The 23307-nt window shown below is 39.2% G+C and overlaps 2 protein-coding genes across 5 annotated transcripts in view; both read right to left on the reverse strand.

Annotated features, from left to right (window-relative positions):
* Window positions 1-1007, reverse strand: part of nek10 (NIMA-related kinase 10) — a 196602-nt gene extending 195595 nt beyond the window's left edge. Inside the window, exon 1 of the mRNA XM_043689493.1 lies at window positions 916-1007. The gene's annotated coding sequence lies outside the window, so the exon portion shown is untranslated. The remainder of the gene's footprint in view (window positions 1-915) is intronic.
* Window positions 1008-10823: 9816 nt separating this feature from the next.
* The window catches only part of LOC122549664 (serine/threonine-protein kinase Nek10-like), a 37893-nt gene continuing 25409 nt past the window's right edge, over window positions 10824-23307 (reverse strand). For 2 of the 4 annotated variants that reach the window (XM_043689492.1, XM_043689490.1), the window contains 3 exons: window positions 15788-15864; window positions 13752-13897; window positions 10824-11444 (listed from right to left, as the gene is read on the reverse strand). In XM_043689492.1, coding sequence (XP_043545427.1) covers window positions 11393-11444; window positions 13752-13897; window positions 15788-15864 — 275 coding nt within the window. In that variant the 3' untranslated portion in view covers window positions 10824-11392. Of the gene's footprint in view, window positions 11445-13727; window positions 13898-15787; window positions 15865-23307 lie in introns of all 4 variants that reach the window. The other 2 variants (XR_006311631.1, XM_043689491.1) reach the window with 2 other exon arrangements.

Below are 23307 nucleotides of genomic sequence, written 5' to 3' on the forward strand. Positions count from 1 at the left end.
TGGACTTGTTGGGCCGAAGGGCCTGTTTCCACACTGTAAGTAATCTAATCTAATCTAATCTTTGTTGGCTCCTCAACGTACTGTTTCACAAATGCATCTCATACACACTCCCAAGAATTTATCCTCTACTGCATTAATGCTGACTTGGTTATCCCAGTCTATATAGAAATTTATATAGAAATTATTACAGTATTATGCACATCGCATGCATCTTTCATTTCCTGATTAAAGCCTCTCTACATAAGATCCTCTCTTACTTAATATACCGATGTCATCCCTTATTAAGAGTGCTACCCCACCTCCTATTCCTTTTTGTCTATGCCTCCTCGATATAGAATATCCTTGGATAGTCAGTTTCCAATCTCAGTTAACCTGGAATCAATTCTCCACAGTAGCAATTAAATCATGACCATTTATCTCAATTTTGCATTCAAATCATTAACCTTGTTATGAATGCTATGTGCATCCAATACAGTGTTTTTAATGCTGCTTTTTTAACCAATATTTTCCATTTTGATGCTGTGTGATGCTTGCCATTGCTTCACCTATTTAACGCATTTTGGTCATATCTATATTTGCCATGAGGAAATTCAAAATCTAATAAAGTACTTTTCTTTGCTTTATACACTAAGTAAAATATACTTTAAAGATTAATTGGAACAATAATTTAGACCACAATAATGCAGCTGGATACACAAAAGATATGATATTTTTCACTGTATCCAGATCATTTGGTGATAAAACCTGATAAACGCAACTATTCATTAGTTGTTGTGTTTTTTTAGTTTAATAGATTAACTGAACCTATAACACATATTACTTTCACATAAGACAATGTACAGTAGCATACAGCTGAAAAGAAAGATTTGAATACATTTGCAAAATAATTTAGCAATGAACAAGATTTATTCCTACCTGCAAGTTAGCCTCTGCTTTACAAGTGCAACAAAAATCTCCAAAAAAAGTTTTTGATGAGGATGACAACTGAACCTTCTTTCATTTTTGTAATTGACACTATTCAAGAAACAGAAACAAAAATGATTGAATAAATTCACTAACAATATGGTTTATATGATACAAAACCATAACTAGTTAGTATAGTTAATGTCAGTTTTCACGTTAATCTTTAATTGTTCACTCTAAGGTTATAGATTTTTTTATTCATTAAATATTATGGCATGATCTCGCCTAGCATCTCTGTATTCAAAATTTACAACAGGACAGAGACAAGAAACACTTCCTCTCTCCTTTTCTACAGTGTGTTCAAACATCACTTCCCTCATTTTTCTCCGGTGTGCTTATGAGACAATGGGCAGAATCTTACCAGAAGCTGAATGATATGGGCATTGGCAGGTCAGCTGGAAAAGTGTGACAAGATCAGCTGAACGGATTATCAGTGTTGGGGAAAAAAAAATCCAAATCTGCAACCAGGTTTTGAATGGTGAGATGAAAATCTCACAAGTGAGTGGCAACAGGCCTATTTTTATTAGCAAAGCATTACTACCCACAATCATCTCATGGATATCCATTTTCTGATTCTCCTTCACACTGGATAGAAATTGGATGGTTACAATTCATGACATGAAAGTCTGAGTAGGTACCTGGCAACCCCAGCTCACTTCTGGCTTCTGAGCTCCTCCATCTTCGACAGCAGTCCGCAAAATCTCATGGGACCCTCCATGGCCAACATATGCAAGGTCTACCCCTCCATCCACTGAGGTTGACAACAGACATGTACCAGGTTCACCATATCATCATAGCACATCTCTAACCAACTTACAATACAGATCAAAATTTCAGTACTTCACCTTGGAGTGCACCAGTTCCTTGCATTGCAATGCTGCTATCAGCAAACTTTGTATGAAAGTACAAGCACTCAACTTACAATCAGGCCAGAGTGGATCTCAGGGCTTCTTGTTTGCTCTCTCAGCACTTGCTCACTTTGTGTCTACTTGGAGACTCACCTTGCCTTTTTGCTATTTGTCCCCTCATCCACAACTTGAAGGCTCACAGTACTGCTGTCTTCGACCATAGCACGATACGACATGTCAGCAGAGGTAGACCATATGGGCCCTTAAGCCCGCTCTGCCATTCAATGAGATCATGGCTGATCTGATTATTTCACTTACCTACCACATCCCCATAATCTTCAATTCTCTTACTGATTAAAAATCTATCTCAGCCGTAAATACATTTAACAAACCAGAATCCACAGCCCTCTACAGTTAAGAATGCCACAGATTCACTACCCTCCGAGAAGAAATTCCTCTTCACCTCTGTCTTAAATGGGTGACCCCATTACTGAGATTATGCTCTCAGATCTGAGATACCCTCATAAGGGAAACAAACTTTGCACATTTACTCTGTCAAGTCCCCTAAGAATTTTATATGTTTTCATAAAGCCATGTCTCATTCTTCCAAACTCCAACAGAGGCCCAAACTACTCAACCTCTACTCATAAGACAGCACCTCTATATCTGGGATCAACCTAGTGAACCTTCTGTGCACCGCACAGATGCTGCCAGACCTACAGAATTTCTCCAACAATTTTCTGTTTTTGTTTTAGATTTCCAGCAACCACAGTTCTTTGTTTTACTTCCCCTTATTTTTAAACTTCAACTCTTTGAAATAAAGACCAACATTCCATTTGCCTTCCCTATTACCCGCTGAACTTGTGTGCCAGCTTCTTGTGATTTATGAATGTCGACTCCCAAATCACTGTGCTGTAGCATTCTGCAGACTTTCTCCATTTAAATAATATCCATCTATTCTTCCTGCCAAAGTGCATAATTTCGCATTTCCTCACATTGTGTTCCATCTGCCAAGTTTTTGTCCACTTCTTTAACCTCTCTTTATCACTTTGCAGACTCTTTATGCCATCCTCATTATTTGCCTGCCGACCTATTCTTGTGTCATCCCAATTTATAGTAAATAATAATTGTGACCTGAGCACTGATTCCTGTAGCACTTTATTCTTTACAGATTGCCATCCTGGAAATACCCATGTTAATATACTATGGGAACTTATATTACAAAGTGACATAGCATGTGGAAGCTTGGCAAATGTCCTCTGAAAATCTAAATATATTACATCCACTGCTTCCCTTTTATCTATCCTGCTTGTTATCTCCTCGGAGTTCTAATACACTTGTTAGGGAAGATTCCAGCTACATGAGGTTGTGCTGACTTTGCCTAATCAAATTGGAAATACTCTGCCGATACATTCTTGATAATAGATTCTTAGTCTTCAAATGAAAGATGTTAAGTTAAATGGCTATCATTACCAGTTATTTGTCTCTTTCCCTTTCAAAATAAAGATGTTACATTAGCAGTTTTCCAATCCTCTGCAATGTTTCTAAAATCTAAAGATTCTTGGAAAATTACTACCAATACATCCACTACCTCTGCAACTATTTATTTTAATATCATTAGTGGGCGGCACAGTGGCACAGTGGTTAGCACTGCTGCCTCACAGCGCCAGAGACCCGGGTTCAGTTCCCGCCTCAGGCGACTGACTGTGTGGAGTTTGCACGTTCTCCCCGTGTCTGCGTGGGTTTCCTCCGGGTGCTCCGGTTTCCTCCCACAGTCCAAAGATGTGCAGGGTCAGGTGAATTGGCCATACTAAATTGCCTGTAGTGTTAGGTAAGGGGTAAATGTAGGGGTATGGGGTGGGTTTCGCTTCGGCGGGTCGGTGTGGACTTGTTGGGCCGAAGGGCCTGTTTCCACACTGTAATCTAATCTAATCTAATCTAATCTAATCTAATCTAATCTAATCTATAGGATGCAGCTGCTCCAGTTGTGTAGAGAATAGCACTTCTATCTTGAGTTGCCATTTAGTACCTGCCAGATAGTTTGTCAAGTTCTCTGTCAAGTCCCCTAAGAATTTTATATGTTTCCATAAAGCCATGTCTCATTCTTCCAAACTCCAACAGAGGCCCAAACTACTCAACCTCTACTCATAAGACAGCACCTCTATATCTGGGATCAACCTAGTGAACCTTCTGTGCACCGCACAGATGCTGCCAGACCTACAGAATTTCTCCAACAATTTTCTGTTTTTGTTTTAGATTTCCAGCAACCACAGTTCTTTGTTTTACTTCCCCTTACTTTTAAACTTCAACCCTTTGAAATAAAGACCAACATTCCATTTGCCTCCCAAGCCTCCATGTTTCTTTCTTCCTTGAAATCCCTGTCAAGCCCATCACTCCTGATCTTGCACATATCTCTTTGAATAATGAGTTAATCTCCAAACATGTCCCTGATCCCTGGCCCTGTAGCTTAGTCACACCAATCATCATGCTGCACTGACCCCTTTGCAATCAGTAGCGAGTAGTCAAGAATGTGGTCATGTTGCTGTATGGCACCATGCTACATATATTTTACACCTGCACCATGAACTAGCAGTACTCTTGGCAAACAGTTGGCTCTTTGGGGTCACAAGTCAAGAATCTGTATCACTTCAGTCTGAGAAGTGAGCCACAGTCAGACCTGCAGGTCCAATGAACCAGTCTGGGGAGCAGCACAGACACCAGACCAGGTTCTGATCAGCCATCAATTGGGTTTGTCCCTTCAAATTGATCAGTGTTAGGTAATCTTCAGTCTCAGGGGTCAGCTTAATGAAAGTCATGGCCCATCACTCTAGCAGGGAATTGGGTATAGCAGGCTAGAACGCAGAATGGATAATTGTGAAGGAGGGAAACTCAATGTATAATTTATGGAGACAATAGTGCATTGAAGGAATTTAGTTACAATGGGAGTGGGGGGGTGGGGTCATCAATGGTCACAACCACTCTGATTGCAAAGGGGTCAGTGCAGCATGATGATTGGTGTGACTAAGCTACAGGGCCAGGGATCAGGGACATGTTTGGAGATTAACTCATTATTCAAAGAGATATGTGCAAGATCAGGAGTGATGGGCTTGACAGGGATTGCAAGGAAGAAAGAAACATGGAGGTTTGGGGGAACCCTTAGGAAATAAAACATCAAGATTCAGCCTGTGATTCACTGAGCCAAGTGTGACCCACATTACCTTCTATACTCATTTAGTTGTCCAATCACTACAAAGTCTCAAAGAAATGAAATTGGACAGATCACCTGGCATTGACATAGGCACTCGAAAAGACAATGGCAGAAACAGCCCTGTTGATCCTGCAAAGTCCTGCTCATTAACATCTGGGGCTAGTGCCAAATTTGGGAGAGCTACAACCCACAGCAGGTCGGCTGCAGTGGTTCAAGAACACAGCTCACCACCACCTTCTCAAGGGCAATTAGGGACAGGCAATAAATGCTGGCCAGCCAGTGACACGCACATCCCACAAAATGAATAAATACAGAATTGTAAATGTGCAATGGAAATGGAAGCGACCACATTTAGAACGGGTGAGTATTTCTTTTTCTGAGCACACAAGCTCTATTTGCGAGCATTGTGAGGCCTTTCAAGGGCCAATTGCATTAATCAGGCATTTTCACAGTACAGGTTGAAGTAATCTGTAAACATAGTACCCTGTATGTGAACTACATGCAGTGTCTGGCTGTGTAGGATACAGGTCCTCATCTTGAACAATCTTGACCATGTCAGTGGTCATTACAAATTAATCATAGTCATCTCTGTGAAGCAGACGTAATCACAGATAACCTTTGAAGTGTCACCTTTGGGACACAATTCACAAGATAATCCAAGACGTCTTAGGTTTCTGATGGGCATGTAACTGATTTCCTCTTACCTTCACTCACAGAGTAACTGTAAGTATTCACCAATGTCCTCCCATATACAATGCTGTCTTTCTTGAGTGATGTGAGAGTACACAGTAGGAGATCTCAGTAATCAAATAGCACTTGCAATTTCCTATTGTATTTAGATGGCATGACTTGTGCTGTATTCATCATCATAAGGTCCCTATGTCAGAAGTCCATGTACAGTTATTCCATATCCCACTGCATGGATTCGTAGCTAAACTTTCAAGGGCCAGATACTTGCATGATGGTTACTGGGAGACCAGAGCTACATTCTGCAATCATGACTGACTCCATTATACAACACCCTGAGTAAAGCAGAGTATATATACAACGCTACATTAGAGTGGTGCTAGAAAAGCACAGCAGGTCAGGCAGCATCCCAAGAACAGGAAAATCGATGTTTCGGGCAAAAGCCCTTCATCACCATTCTTTGACCTGGCCATCATGAAACAGATGATAGGTCTGCTGCAGATGAGGCTTGGATCCTTGAATCACTCTGGGCGGGGCTATGCAACACAATCTAGACTATGCCACAATGCTTGCATGCTATGTGCCACAAAACTACAGCAGACAAAGAACAAGTTTGATGGATGTTGAAGAGTTCGGGCAGCAGCAACAATCTTCCGTGTAGGAAGACAAGGACATTGAGCAGGACAAATGTGACCTTCTGCATGAGTGAGCACGGCAGTGTGATGCATAACAAGCTGGACAAGGCTTAATTGACACCTATTCCAATAAATATGAGCTGGTGCAATGATCACTCATTTTCAGTTGTTGAATAAAAGTGAAAATTTTCAATCATTCGAAGGCTCTCCAGTATCTGATGGTCCCATATTGAACAATGAGATGATGTTAGACAACATTGGGCTTTGGGAAAGAATAGCACTCTCTTAAAATAGTTTCTCAGAATGCCACTAAGGACATATAATCTGTGTAATTTGTTTTTTTAAATAGCATTTACATACACATTTACCATTGTGTACTTGTGTCCGCAATGAAGTGTAATCCATGACATCTATATTACCTCAGAAGCTTTTCTTTTTGCTCCCCTTCCATGATGTGCACGACATAGCTTGTAGCACTTGACCAGGCACATGGCTGGCCTTTTGAAACAACGCTGGAAAACTCAGTGGTCCCAACATCAGTGAGTACTTCCCAGCAAGCAAAAGTGAAGATAACACAAGCAGGGTGCCATAGAGGTGTGGTGCATAATTAAGGTGGAAAATTGTTGAGATTAGCATGATTTTCACTAGGGCTCATGGAGAAACACCCTCCATGAAATTTAGAAATATTGATAATTAATCAATTTCTGGTAAAATTCAGCCCAATGTGCTTCATCTGGTCAACCTTTTGCCTAGCTATCACCAGCACTACTCAAGTTAACCACCAGGAGGCTCACGATATTTAATTATATATTGTCCTTTAACCAAACTTATTTCCATGGGCAGCTATTTTCCATTTCATACCTGACATATTGATGCCAAGAACAAAGAACAATATAGCACAGGAATAGGCCCTTTGGCCCTCCAAGCCTGCGCCAACACATTTTGCCCTTTCATACTAAAGCTTACAGGATCTGTATCCCTCTATTCCCTTACTATTAATGTATTTGTCCAGGTGTTTCTTGAATGCTGCTATTGTGTCTGTTTCTATTACCTCCTCTGCCAATGCATTCCAGCACTCACCACCCTTTGTGTGAAAAACTTGCATGTCTCTTTTAAACTCCCCTGCTTGCACCTTGAACCTGTGTCCCCTAGTAATTTATCCCTTCACCCTGGGGAAAAAGCCTCCTACTTTCCACTCTATCCATGCCAGTCACAATCTTATAAACTTCCCTCAGGTCGCTCCTCAACCTCCTGTATTCCAGTGAAAACAAACCAGTCTATCCAACCTTTCTTCGTAGCTAAATTCCCCAAACTTCCTGGTAAACATTTTCTGTACCCTCTCCAAAGCATCCACATCCTTCTGGTAGTGTGGTGACCAGAACTGTACACAATATTCCAAGTGTGGCTTAACTAAAGTTCTATAATGCTGCAGCATAACTTGTCTATCCTTATATTCAATTACCCTTCCAATCAAGGTAAGCAAGGTGTAAGTCCCTTTTTCTACCTTATCTACCTGCACACCCAGATCCCTCTGAATATCAGCACACCTAAGGATTCTGTTACTCACTGCATAATTTCCACATGTACTTGACCGTCCAAAATGTACCACCTCACATTTGTCTGGATTAAACTCCATCTGCCATTTGCCTCCAATTGATCTATATCCTGCTGTACCCTCTGACAATCCTCCTCACTATGCACAACTCCACCAATCTTTGTATTAAGTTAAAAATCACACAACACCAGGTTATAGTCCAACAGGTTTAATTGGAAGCACATTAGCTTTCGGAGCGACGCTCCTTCATCAGGTGATAGTGGAGGGCTCAATCCTAACAGAATTTATAGCAAAAATTTACAGTGTGATGTAACTGAAATTAGACATTGAAAAATTGATTGTCTGTTAAGCCTTTCATCTGTTAGAATACAGTGATAGTTTCACTTCGTTCATGTGTAAATCACAAAACCTTTTTTTTAAAAAGTTGCATTCTCTGGTTAGCTGTTAACAATGGTGATAACTAGACAATATGTTGGCCAACACCTTCACCTTATAGTTATGGACTACAACCTGGTGTTTTGTGATTTTTAACTTTGTACACCCCAGTCCAACACCGGCAACTCCAAATCAATCTTTGTATTGTGTGCAAACTTACTAATTAGACCAGCTTTATTTTCCTCCAAATCATTTATGTACATCACGAATTGCAGAGGTCCCAGCACTGATCCATGTGGAACACTGCTAGTCACAACCCTTCGTTCCAAAAACGCATCCTTCCACTGCTACCCTCTGTCACCAACTCACCCCTGATACCATGTGACTTCAACTTTAGTACCAGTCTGCCATAAGGGATCTTATCAAAGGCTTTACTGAAGTTCTCATAGACATTTTAACTTGTAATTGTCCAGAACGTAGTATACAGTACCTAACAAAGACCACTGGTTCCTGACTGAATCAGTTTACTCAATATTTTTAAGTCATATTGTTGACACATTTTATGACCCACCTCTATGGCCAGATGGAACCTGGACCTTCTGGCCCAGAGGTAGGGACATTACATTAATTGTCCCTCTTCACTTTTAAATTGGCAGTTTGAGAGGCCTTAGGGACTAAAACAGATACAGGAATAATGTACAAAGCAATAAGTATTAGCTTATAATATGCTGTTTACCCTTTTACTCCTTGATAGTTGGCTCAAGATTTCCTCCATGAAATTTTTCTCTACCTTTCAAACATGCCTGTTTTTGAAGGGGAATCCAGTAGGTTCATGGGAAGCTTCTCCCAGGACCTGATATCAATATCAAATCTCCTAACAGAAGCCTTCAGAGTTTCCTCACAACACTCCTTTTAACTTTCAAAAACTCAAGCTCTCCATAGAAGATTTTTATTGGTAAGCATATGTATGGCATTCTGGCTCCACGACCAACCCAACTTAATCTCCATCCAGTAGCATGACTGGCACACCAGGTCATGTGAGCACCTTAGAGCCTGGCACTTTCTTCTGCTGTACAATCCTCAGAAGCTTCGGAAGACATCTCAAATGAAAACAGATTGTCTTATTGGCATGATCCTGATAGAGTCTTAATCTCATGTGCGTGCAGCAGAGTGGGCAGAACTAGTGCTCTGTAGATTTGTAGGTAGAGTTTGATCGGCAGATTTCCTCTTCACTCCAGACCGATGTTCAAAATCTGCCAACAATTACACTTGCTTTGGCTATTCTTGCCTTGTCATCAATACAAGAGGCTTGGGAATATGTGACCAAGAGCTTTTTCATTGATAACAGAGAACCAATATGGTGTCATAAAAGTAGTCGAGGAAGTACTGAGATAGTGTTTTTTGTCCGACAGCTCCAGGAGAATTGCTAAGAACACAACTTGGACCTGTATACCTCACAATTAGATGTAACCAAAACCTTTCACAGTCAATCATGAACACCTTTGAAAGATAATGAAGGCTGCCCGAGGAGGTTGCAAGGGTTCTTGTTCAGAGTCTTCTGATGTATCTTCAGCCACTAACAGTATTAAACAGGATTGGATATTAGTGTGAATCCTCTTCAAGTATGTTGATCTCAGCCATGCTGTCCGATGCCTTCCATGCCTGGGGTCCTGGCATCGATAGTGGACATTGCATGAAATGGGAAGCTATTCAATCTGAGGTGATACGTGGTAAAGACCAAAGTCTCCAATGACGTTTTCATAATTTTATGTTTGTTGTTGGATTAGCTTCTATTTCATATATGGACATGCAATGTATGGACATGCAATGTAGCATCATCATTCTCCAATGCATGGAATAAGTTTGGCCTTCTGATCAGCACAACGAAAACTGAAATAATGTATCAGGCTGTTCCAGGGAAGTCCTATGTTGAACCCAAGGTTTCGGTTCATTACCAGCATATATGATAAAACAACAAAAGGAAATTCTGGGATATGAATGGTTAGTAAATAGAAACAAAGAGGGGATCTGAGTAAGATAGTGAAGCATAGCAGACGCAGAACAGCACACAATAGCTATCACAAATTTAGAAAAAAGGATAACAGAAAAATACCAGAGCAGCACAGGGAACATATCAATGAAAAGGCAAATGTAGTTTGGAAGGAGAATTGTTGACAGGGGTAGGGGCAAATAAAACAAGACCAACAAACAGAAAGGAGATCAAAAGAAACCAGGAAAGATAGAGTATCAAACAATGGAAATGAAAATAAATGTGAGTGCATCAGATAATTGGAAAGGAGAAATGAACAAGAAAAACAGTGCAATAATATTAACCAAAACAAGACTAACTGAAAAAAAGGCAATCCATGCAGTCGCAGTCCAAGGTTTTCAGAACGTCTCCAGATAGTTTTGTGGATAAGCATCAGCGAATATAACTTGAATTTTGTCTTAGTACTTATACATGATTTATACATGACTTGGGCATAAGGAGCACAATCACAAAATGTATTAATAACACTTACGTTGGAGGTTTAACAAAGTGAGGGAAAATGTAAAGAAGATCAGGGAAACACAGACAACTCATTCACGTGAGCAGGTAATTTAATATGAATATAATTTAACATTTTTTGGGAGGGGAAACAAGTAATAGGTGTCACAATCAAACAAAAGTAGCTGAATGTTGTGGATAAACAGAGAAAACTAGTGATGACTTAAATACATAACTCAAAATAAATATGCTTTCACTATATAAAAAGTCATAAAAGGTCATAAAATATACCAGATGTCACAGATGTACATAAGGCATTGATTAGGACATACTTAAAATACTGTGTGTAATTTGAGGAACCCAAGAACAATATAGCAAAGCCATAAACAGCATAAATCACAGGCTTGCCTTGGTTATATTAGCAGGTGGGAAACTACAGTTTATTTTATTCTTTCACTGGATCTGGGTGTTGCTGACTGGGACAACATTTGTCACCTGTCCCTAAGTGCCCATGAAGTGGTAGAGGTCAGGAAAAAAATAAGATAGCAGAAGTTTCAGACTGGAGAAGCAATTTGGTCATCTAGACCACCAATCCACAGTATTCCCTTGTTGTACTTGTAATAACCTTGACTCTCATTTGTTGACAAGAAACTTCTTGTTTCTTCTTGAGTTTAGCAAAGGATAGCTAAGGAATTGACAGAGAGAAAAAATAGCATTAAGAAATAAACTAGCAAGAAACATAAAAGTTTAAGGAAATCAAAACTAAACATGGGTCTCTATGCAGTTACAAGAGAAATGATATTGTGAAGCAAAGAAATGGCAGTCATTAAATAAACACTTTCTATAGTGTACTCAGAAAACTCGCACAACTGAAAGCACAAAATATTATCAAAATAGTGAGGCATCTAGGGCCTACTGAGGAAGAGAAATTTAAAGAAACATGGAAACAATACTAGAGAAATGAAGGTGATTCAAAGACAACAAATCTCCTGAACTAGATGCCCTAAACCTTGGGTTTTAAAACAGATGGTTGCAGATAAAGCAGATGAATTGATTTTTCATCTTCCAGAATTACCAATATTTCAGAATAGTTCGCCCTGATTAAAATACAATAAACGTAACCCATTACTGAGGATAGAAGAAAGAACATATGTAACAATGGGCCATTTAACCTGACATCAGTATCAGGGAAATTGCTAGAATCTATTATTAGAGACATTGTAACAGTGCATCTAGAAAACCACAATGCCTGAATAGTAGTGGAAACAGAATTGTTAGCCATTATTATTTCTCTGAAATGGATAGTAGTTAAATGTGAAAATCCAGAATTTGATGTCTGCAATTTTATGCTTCTCCATACAGTATGCTACTGAAGTCCCTGCAGATTGCGATCAAGTAGTAATGACAACTAATGAGAACCTGCTATTAACTTGATTCACAAACTTGAAAATGTTACACCTTGAGTAAGGTGTGTGCCTGGGTTTTTGAAACATACTAAGTCCATAATTGTGAGGAGCATAATTGGACCTGAAAAATTAATTTTTAATTTGTGTAAGGTTAAATTTCTCAATTATGATTAAAAAAAAACTTACAGCATTAAAATAACTTGCAAAGTTTTAATATTTTCAACTATATCTTAATCCAACACACATATTCTGACTTTTTTTCAGATTCTCAAAAATTTTACTTTAGTGTGGAAAAACAACTGCATTTTAATGCCCACCCCACTTGACAGAAACGGAAAAGGGGACACAGACAAGAAAATGGAATTGAGTCAATAACCACAATAGTCATGATCTAATTGAATGTTGAGCAGGCTCAAAAAACTGCTCTTAATTTCTATATTCCTACATCATTGTTGAACAATGCTTGCAATATATAAACTAAAATTTAGACAGGAGAAATACATGGACAAATGGATAGATACACTTCTTTGAAGACTGTGGCAAGTGCCATCACTTTATTGTTGCCTTTAAAATCCAAACAAATGTGACTGGGAAGCATTAGTATAATGTTTGATCAAATGTGTTTGAGTAGTTTTAGACTATAACTAACAGGATTGATGGTGGGAACCAAAGGTATATTAATGCAACTGGATTTTCACAAAGTATTCTGATTCTGCAACTTGTAATGATTATTCATAACTAAAATGAAAGGACAATGTGAAATGTATCCAATTTTGTTGATAATACAAGACTAGGTGAGAAAATAAGCTGTGAGGTGAATACAAAAGTCTTCTAAGAGATGTAGAAAAGTAGGTGGTCAAGAAAGTGGCAGACGAACTATAGAGAAATCTGAAGCTGTCCACTTTAGTAGGAAGAATAGGAAAACAGATTATATTTTTAAAAGGTGAGAGGCTTGAAGATAAAACAAAGCACTGTGATTTGAAACAAAAACAGAAATTGCAGGCGAAACTCCATAGATCTGAGAGCATCTGTGGGAAGAAAGCAGAGTTAATGTTTCAAGTCCGGTGATTCCCGTTCTCATGAAGAGTTACCGGATTCAAGATGTTAACTCTGCTTTCTTTCCATAGATGTTACCAGACCTGCTGAGTTTCACCAGCAATTTCTGTTTTTGTTTCAGAGACTTGAAGATATTGATTTTCAGAGAGACCTAGTATCCTTGAATACAAATCTCACAGCTAATCAAAGACCTAATAGGGAGAAAATTAGATGTTATCCTTTGTAATAAACAGGATTGGAATATAAGCATAAAGAAGTCATACTGCAAATGTACATGGTCTTGGTGAGACCACAACCAGAGCACAATGTGCTGTGAATCTTTGTAATTCTCTACCTAAGAGCTATTACTGTTTAGTTGCAGAGAATATTCTAGATGGAGGCCTACACATCATTTGGGTATTCATGGAATTAGGGATTATGGGGATAATGTGAGATAATGAAGTTGAGATAGAAGATCATCCATTATGTTATTAAATCATGGAATTGACTGAATGTCTTACGCTTACATCTTATATTCTTGTGTTCAATACCTAAAAGCTTCAAGTTCCACAGCTTCAGTTGATTGTTGCTGCTGCTCCCCATATCGAATTCCATCGTTTTGTTTCCCTTGAACAAAACGTTGTTGTTGTGATTTAGTGACTATTCCATGGCCTTTGTCAACATTTAAAGCTGGCAACTAAAACAACAAACACAAACAAAACAATTCATCTCTTATTTTCTGCCATAGTTCCACACTTATATTGATCAATCATTCATTCTTGACATTAGAAAGAAAAGACATATACCGACAATTTGTACAATTAGGTTAGTTATAATTCTCAATATTTATAAAATGGTCTGGTAAAAGTTACCAAATAAACTAGTTTCAAAATTATAAATATTCTAATAAGTGCCTAGGTTTCACCAACAGTTTGTCAGTCAGGTTTTATGGAGACATGCAACTTTGGATCACTTCCACCTCCCCTAATGTCCAGCTATGCAGCATAGCAACAAGCCTAGGAGTAGGACATCAATTCTTTTTAATTCATTCCTGAAATGTAGGGATCACTGGCAAGGTCAGTATTCATTGTTCATTCTTAATTGTCCTTGAAAAGATGGTGGCTCTTGAACCCATTGGAGTCTTTAGAATATAGGTAAGCCCACTGTTAAGAAGGAGGTCCCAGGAATTTAACTACTTGTAAATTAAGGAATAGAGGAATGTTTCCAAGTCATGATGATTTGTAACTTGAAGGGGAGGTTGCAGGTGGTATAGTTCCATTTATCTACTGCTCTTATTCTAGGTGATATTGGTAAAGGTTTCTGATTTGGAAGTTGCTGTCAAAAGAGCCTGGTCAAGTAGCTGCAATACATCATTTAGTTGGAACATATTGCTGCCACTGTGTACTGGCATACACTGGAGGAGGGAAATGATGAAGATCGTGGATTCACTAACAACCAAGTAAGTTTCTTTGCCCTAGATGTTGTCAAGCTTTTTGAGTGTTGTTTGAGCTGCACTTACCCAGTGTGAATCCCATTGTACATGTGACCTATATCTTGTATTTAATAGATACGCTTAGGGATGTGAAGAAGTAAAGAACTCACTAGGGAATTCTTAGCTTCTTACAGCTCTTGAAGTTATTTATGTCTTTGATCTGGTTAAGTTTATGGTCAATATTCACCAGAAGATATTGGTAATGAGGATTCAGTAATGGAATTGCCATTAATTGTTGAAGGAAGCTGTTTAGATTCCCTCTTGGATAGTCATTGACTAGCACTTGTCTGAAAAGAATGTTATTTGGAAATTACCAATCCAAGCCTGAATATTCTCTGAACCTTCCTGCATGTAGAAGTTCCAGTGTCTGAGAAATTATGAATAGTACTGAATACTGTGCTATCATCAGCAAACATTTCCACTTCTAATATTAGCATGGAAAGTATATCATAGAATAAGGAGCTGAAAAATGGATGAACGTAGGGAATTACTCTGACAAAATGATGCAGCAAAGACCTGACTGAGCGGATTAACTTCAACAATCATGACTATATTCCTTTAGGCTATTAATCCTACCATTGATTCCCATTGACTTCAATTTTGCTAGGGCTCTTTGATGCCACATTTGGTGATATGCTACTTTAAAGTCAATCTCTCTCACTTCAGCTCTTGAATTCACCTCTTTTGCTCACTTCTGGATTAGGACTATAATGAGTCTTGGGGAATGGTTGATAACACTGTTTAGAACAACCTTAATCACTTTGTAGATGATTGAGGGTAACTGATAGAGTGTAATCAGGGTGCATTTATCCTGCTTATTTTGGACAGGACCTATGAGACAATTTTCCTCATTAATTTTCCTCTAATTGAATTTTGGACAGTTACATGCTAATGAAAAGCAGCACAATTGTTTAATAATAAACAAAATAACATTTTGTTTTCGTATTATGCCAATAATGCATAACCAAAATATGCATGGTTCATTGTTAAAGATACTATGGATAGAAATATTCTCTCATTTAAAGTGAAATAAATCCCATTTATAGCACAGCATTGCTTTTTCTAAAACAGGCACTATACTATGGGTGATCATACCTGCTGTTTGCTTGCTGGTACATTCAAAAGATTAAGTAGTCGCTTCAGGTCTGAATATTCTCTAAAACAAAAGAAATCTTCAGATAGTTGAAAAGATAATTAATAATTAAATGTCAGCCTTTCATCCCATTAGTGCTTAATGCAACTTTAAAATATAGTATTATTAATTTTTCTGCAACTGTTGATAAATAAAGACTTTTTTATAAAAAAGACTTACTTTGCTTTTAGATAGCACATTTCAAGAACAACAAAGTATTTTTGAAATAATTACTCTCTGATGTAGGAAGACATTCAAATATTCTTTTGTGCATATCCAGAATCACAAATTCACTATAATTACTTTAATTGCACAGAATAGACGTAAACAAATGCATTTTTAAGCAGGGTTTATAAAAAATTCAGTTGAAAATCATAAGTCATTAGCAGATATTCCAACTACCATCAGAACAGTTTCGACCAGTGGTAATCCTGTTGAAAATTAGTACTTACCTGTCAGTGACTTCTCCGTCACAATTCAGAGTCTAGCTATCTGAAGACACTTGGATAATGACTAAGATAGGTTTGTGGGGCAAGTGGGGAAGGTTGGGGAGGTAGAGCACCAGGTAAGTTGGTGATTGTACCAGTGGCAGCACTAAGGTTGGGGAGAGGGGAGGGGTCAGAACAGTTTGGGGATTTGTCATGCCTGGCGGGGTTCAGTCGAGACAGGAGCTGTGGTGACACCATCAGATTTGGCATGGTTGGGTTGGAGTGGAGGGAATCAGGTCTGATGGGGCTGTACTGGGAGATTAGGTGCCAGGTCTGGACATGACTAGGGAGGTCATTCAAGTCTTTCAAGGTAAGGTCAGTGCAGGAGGGTTGGGTCGGATATCCAGGACAGCAGGGTCAGTTTGGTGTGGGATGTCAAGTCCAGCAGGGCCAGATCAGGTCAGTACGGGGCAGTTTTGAGGTCTTAGGAGGTGGGTTTAGAGAGTAAGGTTGAGTGCAGGGAGAAGTCAGGATGAGGGGGTGTAATTGGGGAAGTAAGGCGTGAGTCAGGGGTTCAGTTTAATAATTATTATGGAGTTAGAAAGTAGGATTTTAATTTGCTAGCTGTTCCTGGGTAGCTATTAAGCTTATATGCATTGGAATATTCTAAATTCTCCAGTTTTAATGGACTCCTTTGGAGTGTTACAAACACTGTAGAATTGCCCTCAGATGTTTATGAGTAATCCCTATGGAGTTAGCTGTGTTGGGAATTCTGCAACATCTCAAACCACAACTGCAGCCACAACGGCTATCTGGCCATTGGTATAACTGGGCCATTTAGTCTGTTCCTCTTCCTCCTGTTACTGTCAACCTGCTAAATATTTACTATTTATTTTTATGTCAGATTTCCAATATATGTTATTTTTGTTGAAGTAGGGCAATAGGAATTTTCTAAGTGCTGGGTGAGGAGTTGCACACTAAAACTTGGATTAACATTTTGATTTTAAATTGAAAAACTGAGGTAATAACTAAATTGAAGTTAAATTTTAAACAAAAAAATGCCTGACAGTGTTAATTAATTGTCATTGTACAGGACATTGGTTAGGCCACTGTTGGAATATTGCGTGCAATTCTAGTCTCCTTCCTATCGGAAAGATGTTTTGAAACTTGAAAGGGTTCAGAAAAGATTTACAAGGATGTTGCCAGGGTTGGAGGATTTGAGCTATAGGGAGAGGCTGAATAGGCTGGGGCTGTTTTCCCTTGAGCTTCGGAGGCTGAGGGGTGACCTTATAGAGGTTTACAAAATTATGAGGGGCATGGATAGGGTAAATAGACAAAGTCTTTTCCCTGGGATCGGGGAGTCCAGAACTAGAGGGCATAGGTTTAGGGTGAGAGGGGATGGACCTGTTTAGCTATGAAGAGAGACTTGATAAAAAAATTTTTTTTTTGAGAGCAGAGAAAGCTGAGAGGAGACCTGATTGAGGTGTATAAGGCTATGAAGGGCCTGGACACGATGGATAAAAAAGCAGCTATTTTCCTGAATTCAAAGGTTAATAACAGAGTGGAATAATTTTAAGGTGAAAGTGAGGAAATCTAGAGGGGATTTGAGGAAAATCTTTTTTACCCAAAGAGTGGTAGGAACCTGGAATGCACTGCCTCGGAGGGCAATTGAGGTGGGAAACTTACAACCTTTAAAAAGTAAAATAAAACTCGATAAAACTGTGGATGGTGGAAATTTGAAACAAAAACGAATTACTGGAATGATTTCACTGAGAGAAAATTGGCTATTTTGGGAAAATATAACAAAGCAAACCCTGTATTTCACAAATTCCAAAGAAAAGTCTTGGAGCTACTGGTGAAGGTGAAGACTCTCCACCATATGAGAAACCAAAACATTAATGGAATTAACAGCCCTAATAATGCATTTTAGAACGTAGAAAAATGTCAATGGAGTAAGTTTTTATCTGGCGTCAGAATGTGGTTATTAACAAATTGCCAACATAATTATCAACATAATATTCTTCTTTACTCTCTTCATGCATGATTATTGTGCCATACATACATCTGTTCCTTTGTAGTATTGCACCATAATCAGTAATGCCCATTTTGATCTGATCTTATTGCATATTTTAGAAACCTTTGCTGGTGTCCAAGTATTTGTATTTCTAACTTGCACTCTCTGCCCAGTGTGCAGTTTTAGTAACCTTCTTTCTGCTTACTCATCATGTATCTCTTTCTTTCTCCTCCATGCTTGAAGAATGTCTTGTGCCTTGAAACAGTTAGATAAATGGTTGCTGGGCAAGATTGTTTACACCTGACCTCTGGGCATAAGTTGTACTGAGGATTGTCATCTCCTCATTGGTGTTGCATGAAAATGTATCATTGTGATGTGAAAATCTTGCTTTGTTGTTTGTACTCTTACATATATCATATGTCCTGCATGATATTGGTCATTCTACTTAGTAGCATGTCTTGAAATGGTTTGTCATTCACTACTGTGGTCTGAAGTCTGATACTATTTTATCTAGGACACAGAACAAATGGAAAATAGTAGTTATCGTGTCAGAAACAATTTCCTAGTTTTATAGCATGTAAGATCTTGCTGTCAGGCTCTTCCAGAGAGAATCAAAGATATATTGGTGATTGTCTCTCCACAGCAAATCTTGCAGTGGAGATACCTTGTCCATAAAGTTGGAAATAATATAGCAAGAAGAAATTAATAAATATGAGGCAGTGACTAGATCCTCATTACGTTGTGGTATCAGTGATTATTTACTATCCTTGATCTAACCTCGATTGGGATGGACTTCTTGGGGAAAGCAACTGGACTCAAGATCTGTGTTGGTAAATACAAGCCCTTGCCATTAAGCTACTGTCTGCAGTAAGTGAAAGTTGTGGTCTTGCTCTGTCTTTGCCATATCCATGATATTGTCAGCAATGCAAAATAAATCTAGGCACTTTCTCAGGAATGTTTATGTGCTAACAGGTAACCCAAAATGATAACCATTGGGATACCAAATGGTATCCTAAATGACACAAGCACTTGAAACTCTTCTGTTAGATGGAAGGATCACTATCTATACATTTCATCTAGCTTGGAAAAGAATCTTGCTCTGAAAAAACTTAGGATTTAATCCTCCAGTAGTAATATTTGTTGAACAGCTGTTTAAAAGGTGAGGCCCCTTGGAGCTAGGCAGGAACCTCGATTATCTGGCAAGATCGCAAGGTCCCAATGCTTGGCTAAACTATGTTTTCCAGCGTGCGATTAGCCAGAATTCGATTAACCAAATGAAATACTCTGCGGATAATCGAAGTCCCTCTGTGTTATCTTTCATTAAAATGAATGTGATGGAGCGACAGCAGTTTGTGTGGTGGCACAACTTCCAAATTGTTTCATTTCACTATAGTTTGTTCAGTTTCACCCAAAACATCTCCGGAATGCGCCTGTAGCATTTCCTTAGAGGATCAGTAAATGAGATTGCATCATCCTTAAAATAGTCGATTACATCAAATCTATCTGGGTACAGGTATTTGAGATCATTGACTGATTGAATTTTGTCATATATGGTCTGTTTCGCCGCAGTTGATGTGGTTTGAATCTCATGAATTGCAACTAGACCTGTGCAAACTGGCAATCCTCCCACTTCTGGACTATTGGGTATCCATCAAGTAGATTTTGTAAAACCAAGGACAACTTACCTTTTGGCACTGCATTGTTTTTCTTCCAATGCATGGAATTAGTGATCTGTTCTTCACTGAGATAGTCTCCCCACTGCTGTACAATGAAGTGCAACTTACTGAAAGTCATGCCTTTCAGGATGCAAAGTCATAACACCTTAATATGTTTGCAGTAGCTTGCATGTTGATTTTAATTTTAATGCGTGTTGTCCTGCCTTTTCAGACATATGGTAGTAATGTTTGTAAAAGCTAATGGTCACTGTGTACCTTTGACCTGGTGTGTGAGGTTAACAACATGGAAAATTTGATAATCTTTTGAATTTTGCTTTCCACTTGGTTGACCTTAAAACTTATTGGTGTATTTATGCACCACTTTCTTTGGTGCCAGTGTTCTGGGGTATAGTTTGGCCTTTGGAACCAGATTTTCTGCATGTGTGCCACAGGCTTTATTGATATCCAGAAAAGCTGGACAGCTTTTGGGTAGGTGTGAAAAATTCATCTGTTAATTATTTGTTGGTTTGATGCACTTTGCTGACTGCAGTAATAGTGTTGGCTGCACTTAAAGTATGCAATAATTGTCAGTCTGTCACTTTTGTAATGTGTCCATCCTCAAGTAGTGTGTTATTGGTATGGCCCCTTTCTCTTGCCTGAATGATCCTTTCTAAAGCTTTAATTAATGTAGAGATATTGACTAACTCAATGAGCTTCCCTGACAGTTCTTCTTCACAAAAGTCACACTTATGACCCTTGCCACGGTATCTTCTGACAAACAGGTCAATAGACTTTTGGGATTGTTATCTTTATGAGTTGGAGTTCGCTAATCCTGAAGTTAATCCTTACCTTGAGCTGGTCCTCAAAAACCTTCAAGACCTTTTATGGAATTTTCTGATAATCCATGGAAAGTCCCTCCTTGCCTATGATGAACAAGATTCCTGGATCTTTTTTCTTAAGATCATTTATCACATGGTCTATAAATAGAACTGCACACATTGCTGGAATAGCTTCAATTCAGTAAAGGTGTCACTGAATGCACAGTCCATACTGTGGTTTCTGCTATCCACAATTCCATCTTAAAAGTATTGGACTCTACCACTTTAAGCCATGTGTCCTTGATTGTGAGTCAGTATAAATTGAAAACTGGTTCTTCTTTAAAGCTGCTGTTCTGAGAAACTGTTTCTTATGTATTGACTGACTGCTAGAACAAAGCATTCTACATCCAGTTTCAGAATTGCAGTGCAATATCTTGTGTTCCAACTCAAATGTATATTTCAGCCTTTTTCTGTTTGGTTTTAAAAGACAATCACACAAATTTATTCAACCTGGGAAATAACTTACAATGTAATCAAGAGGAAATAAGCTCTTTTGTTTTGGTGCTTAGTACTTTTTCTACAGATCTGTACAGATGCCTGTACTCATAGAAAGTGGTGGTGCCTGTCAGAGAATCACAATGCTATGCATCCCTTCTCCAATGTTTTCAGGATCAATGTCCATCACAGAGCACAAAGCTTTCAGAATGCCAGTGCTTATCCAGGTGTACAGCGCCCTTTTAAACCTGGCATTGATATCCACTGACTGGCAAGTTTTTCTGGGAACAGCACATGGTAAGAGGGGACGATAATCAGGAGAGAGATGCACTATGTGGGTGGGGTAGGTAGTTAATGAGGCAATTTTGTTAGGTATTGTCAAGAGAACTTCTTAGGTCTTGCAGCAAGAAACCCTCCAAAAAGACTTGAAACTGACACTGAGCTAAAAAGCTAAAATTCAGCACACAGTAGCAGACATTTCAAGGGCTATTTCAGAATATTCTGAATAAGTACATTCCTAGTAATTTTCCTAAAAAGAAAAATTCTAAAGGGAGAACTCTTAACTTTTAACTTGAGATGTTAAAGAAAGTATCAAACTGAGCAAAGATGAATGGCAGGCAAAACAACTGAACAGAAAATAAATATGGGCAGAGAATCGCTATGAGATTTATCTGGAGGAATAAACTAGAGTATGAAGCCAACTACAAATGGACAGCAAGAGCTTTTATAGGCATTTAAAAAGGAAAAGAGTAAGTAAAGTGTGCATTGCTTCTCTAGATATTGAGAAGTTCATAATAGGTAATAAATATAGGATGAAATGAACAAATGTTTCGACCCTGTCTTCACTACAGAGAATACAAAAAAAACTTTCCAACGATTGCTGCACATCAGGAGTTGGACTGGAGACAGGAACTTAGTGAAATAATAATGATGGGGACAGTGGTACTAAGCAAACTGATAGAGCTGCAAGCCTCATCCTGGGTCTTAAGAGATGGCTAATGAGCTAGTACATGTGTTGGTGTTAATTTTCCAAAATTCTTTTGATTCAGGATAAACTTCCATCAGAGTGGAAAGTAGTGATTAAAATCCATCTATTCAAGGTGGGAAACCTGAGATCATTTAGCTTGAAGATTGCAATGGAAAAAGTAGTAGAATTGAACAGCCAAGAGATTATGGCTGCACATTTAGAAAACATCAGATAATTGCATTATTTTGTCAAAGGGAAATCATATTTAGAGCTGAAAATGTGTTGCTGGAAAAGCGCAGCAGGTCAGGCAGCATCCAAGGAACAGGAGAATCAACGTTTCGGGCATAAGCCCTTCTTCAGGAATGAGGAAAGTGTGTCCAGCAGGCTAAGATAAAAGGTAGGGAGGAGGGACTTGGGGGAGGGGCGTTGGAATTGCGATAGGTGGAGGGAGGTTAAGGTGAGGGTGATAGGCCGGAGTGGGGTGGGGACGGAGAGGTCAGGAAGAAGATTGCAGGTTAGGAAGGCGGTGCTGAGTTCAAGGGATTTGACTGACACAAGGTGGGGGGAGGGGAAATGAGGAAACTGGAGAAATCTGAGTTCATCCCTTGTGGTTGGAGGGTTCCCAGGCAGAAGATGAGGCACTCTTCCTCTAACCATCGTGTTGCCATGGTCTGGCGATGGAGGAGTCCAAGGACCTGCATATCCTTGGTGGAGTGGGAGGGGGAGTTAAAGTGTTGGGCTACAGGGTGGTTGGGTTGGTTGGTCCGGGTGTCCCAGAGGTCTTCTGTGAAACGTTCCGCAAGTAGGCGGCCTGTCTCCCCAATATAGAGGAGGCCACATCGGGTGCAGCGGATGCAATAGATGATGTGCGTGGAGGTGCAGGTGAATTTGTGCCGGATATGGAAGTGTCCCTTGGGGCCTTGGAGGGAAGTAAGGGGGGAGGTGTGGGCGCAAGTTTTGCATTTCTTGCGGTTGCAGGGGAAGGTGCCAGGAGTGGAGGTTGGGTTGGTGGGGGGTGTGGACCTGACGAGGGAGTCACGGAGGGAGTGGTCTTTTCAGAACACTGATAGGGGAGGGGAGGGAAATATATCCCTGGTGGTGGGGTC

The sequence above is a fragment of the Chiloscyllium plagiosum genome, chromosome 5 (assembly GCF_004010195.1).
Source record: "Chiloscyllium plagiosum isolate BGI_BamShark_2017 chromosome 5, ASM401019v2, whole genome shotgun sequence".
NCBI classification, from domain to species: Eukaryota; Metazoa; Chordata; class Chondrichthyes; order Orectolobiformes; family Hemiscylliidae; genus Chiloscyllium; species Chiloscyllium plagiosum.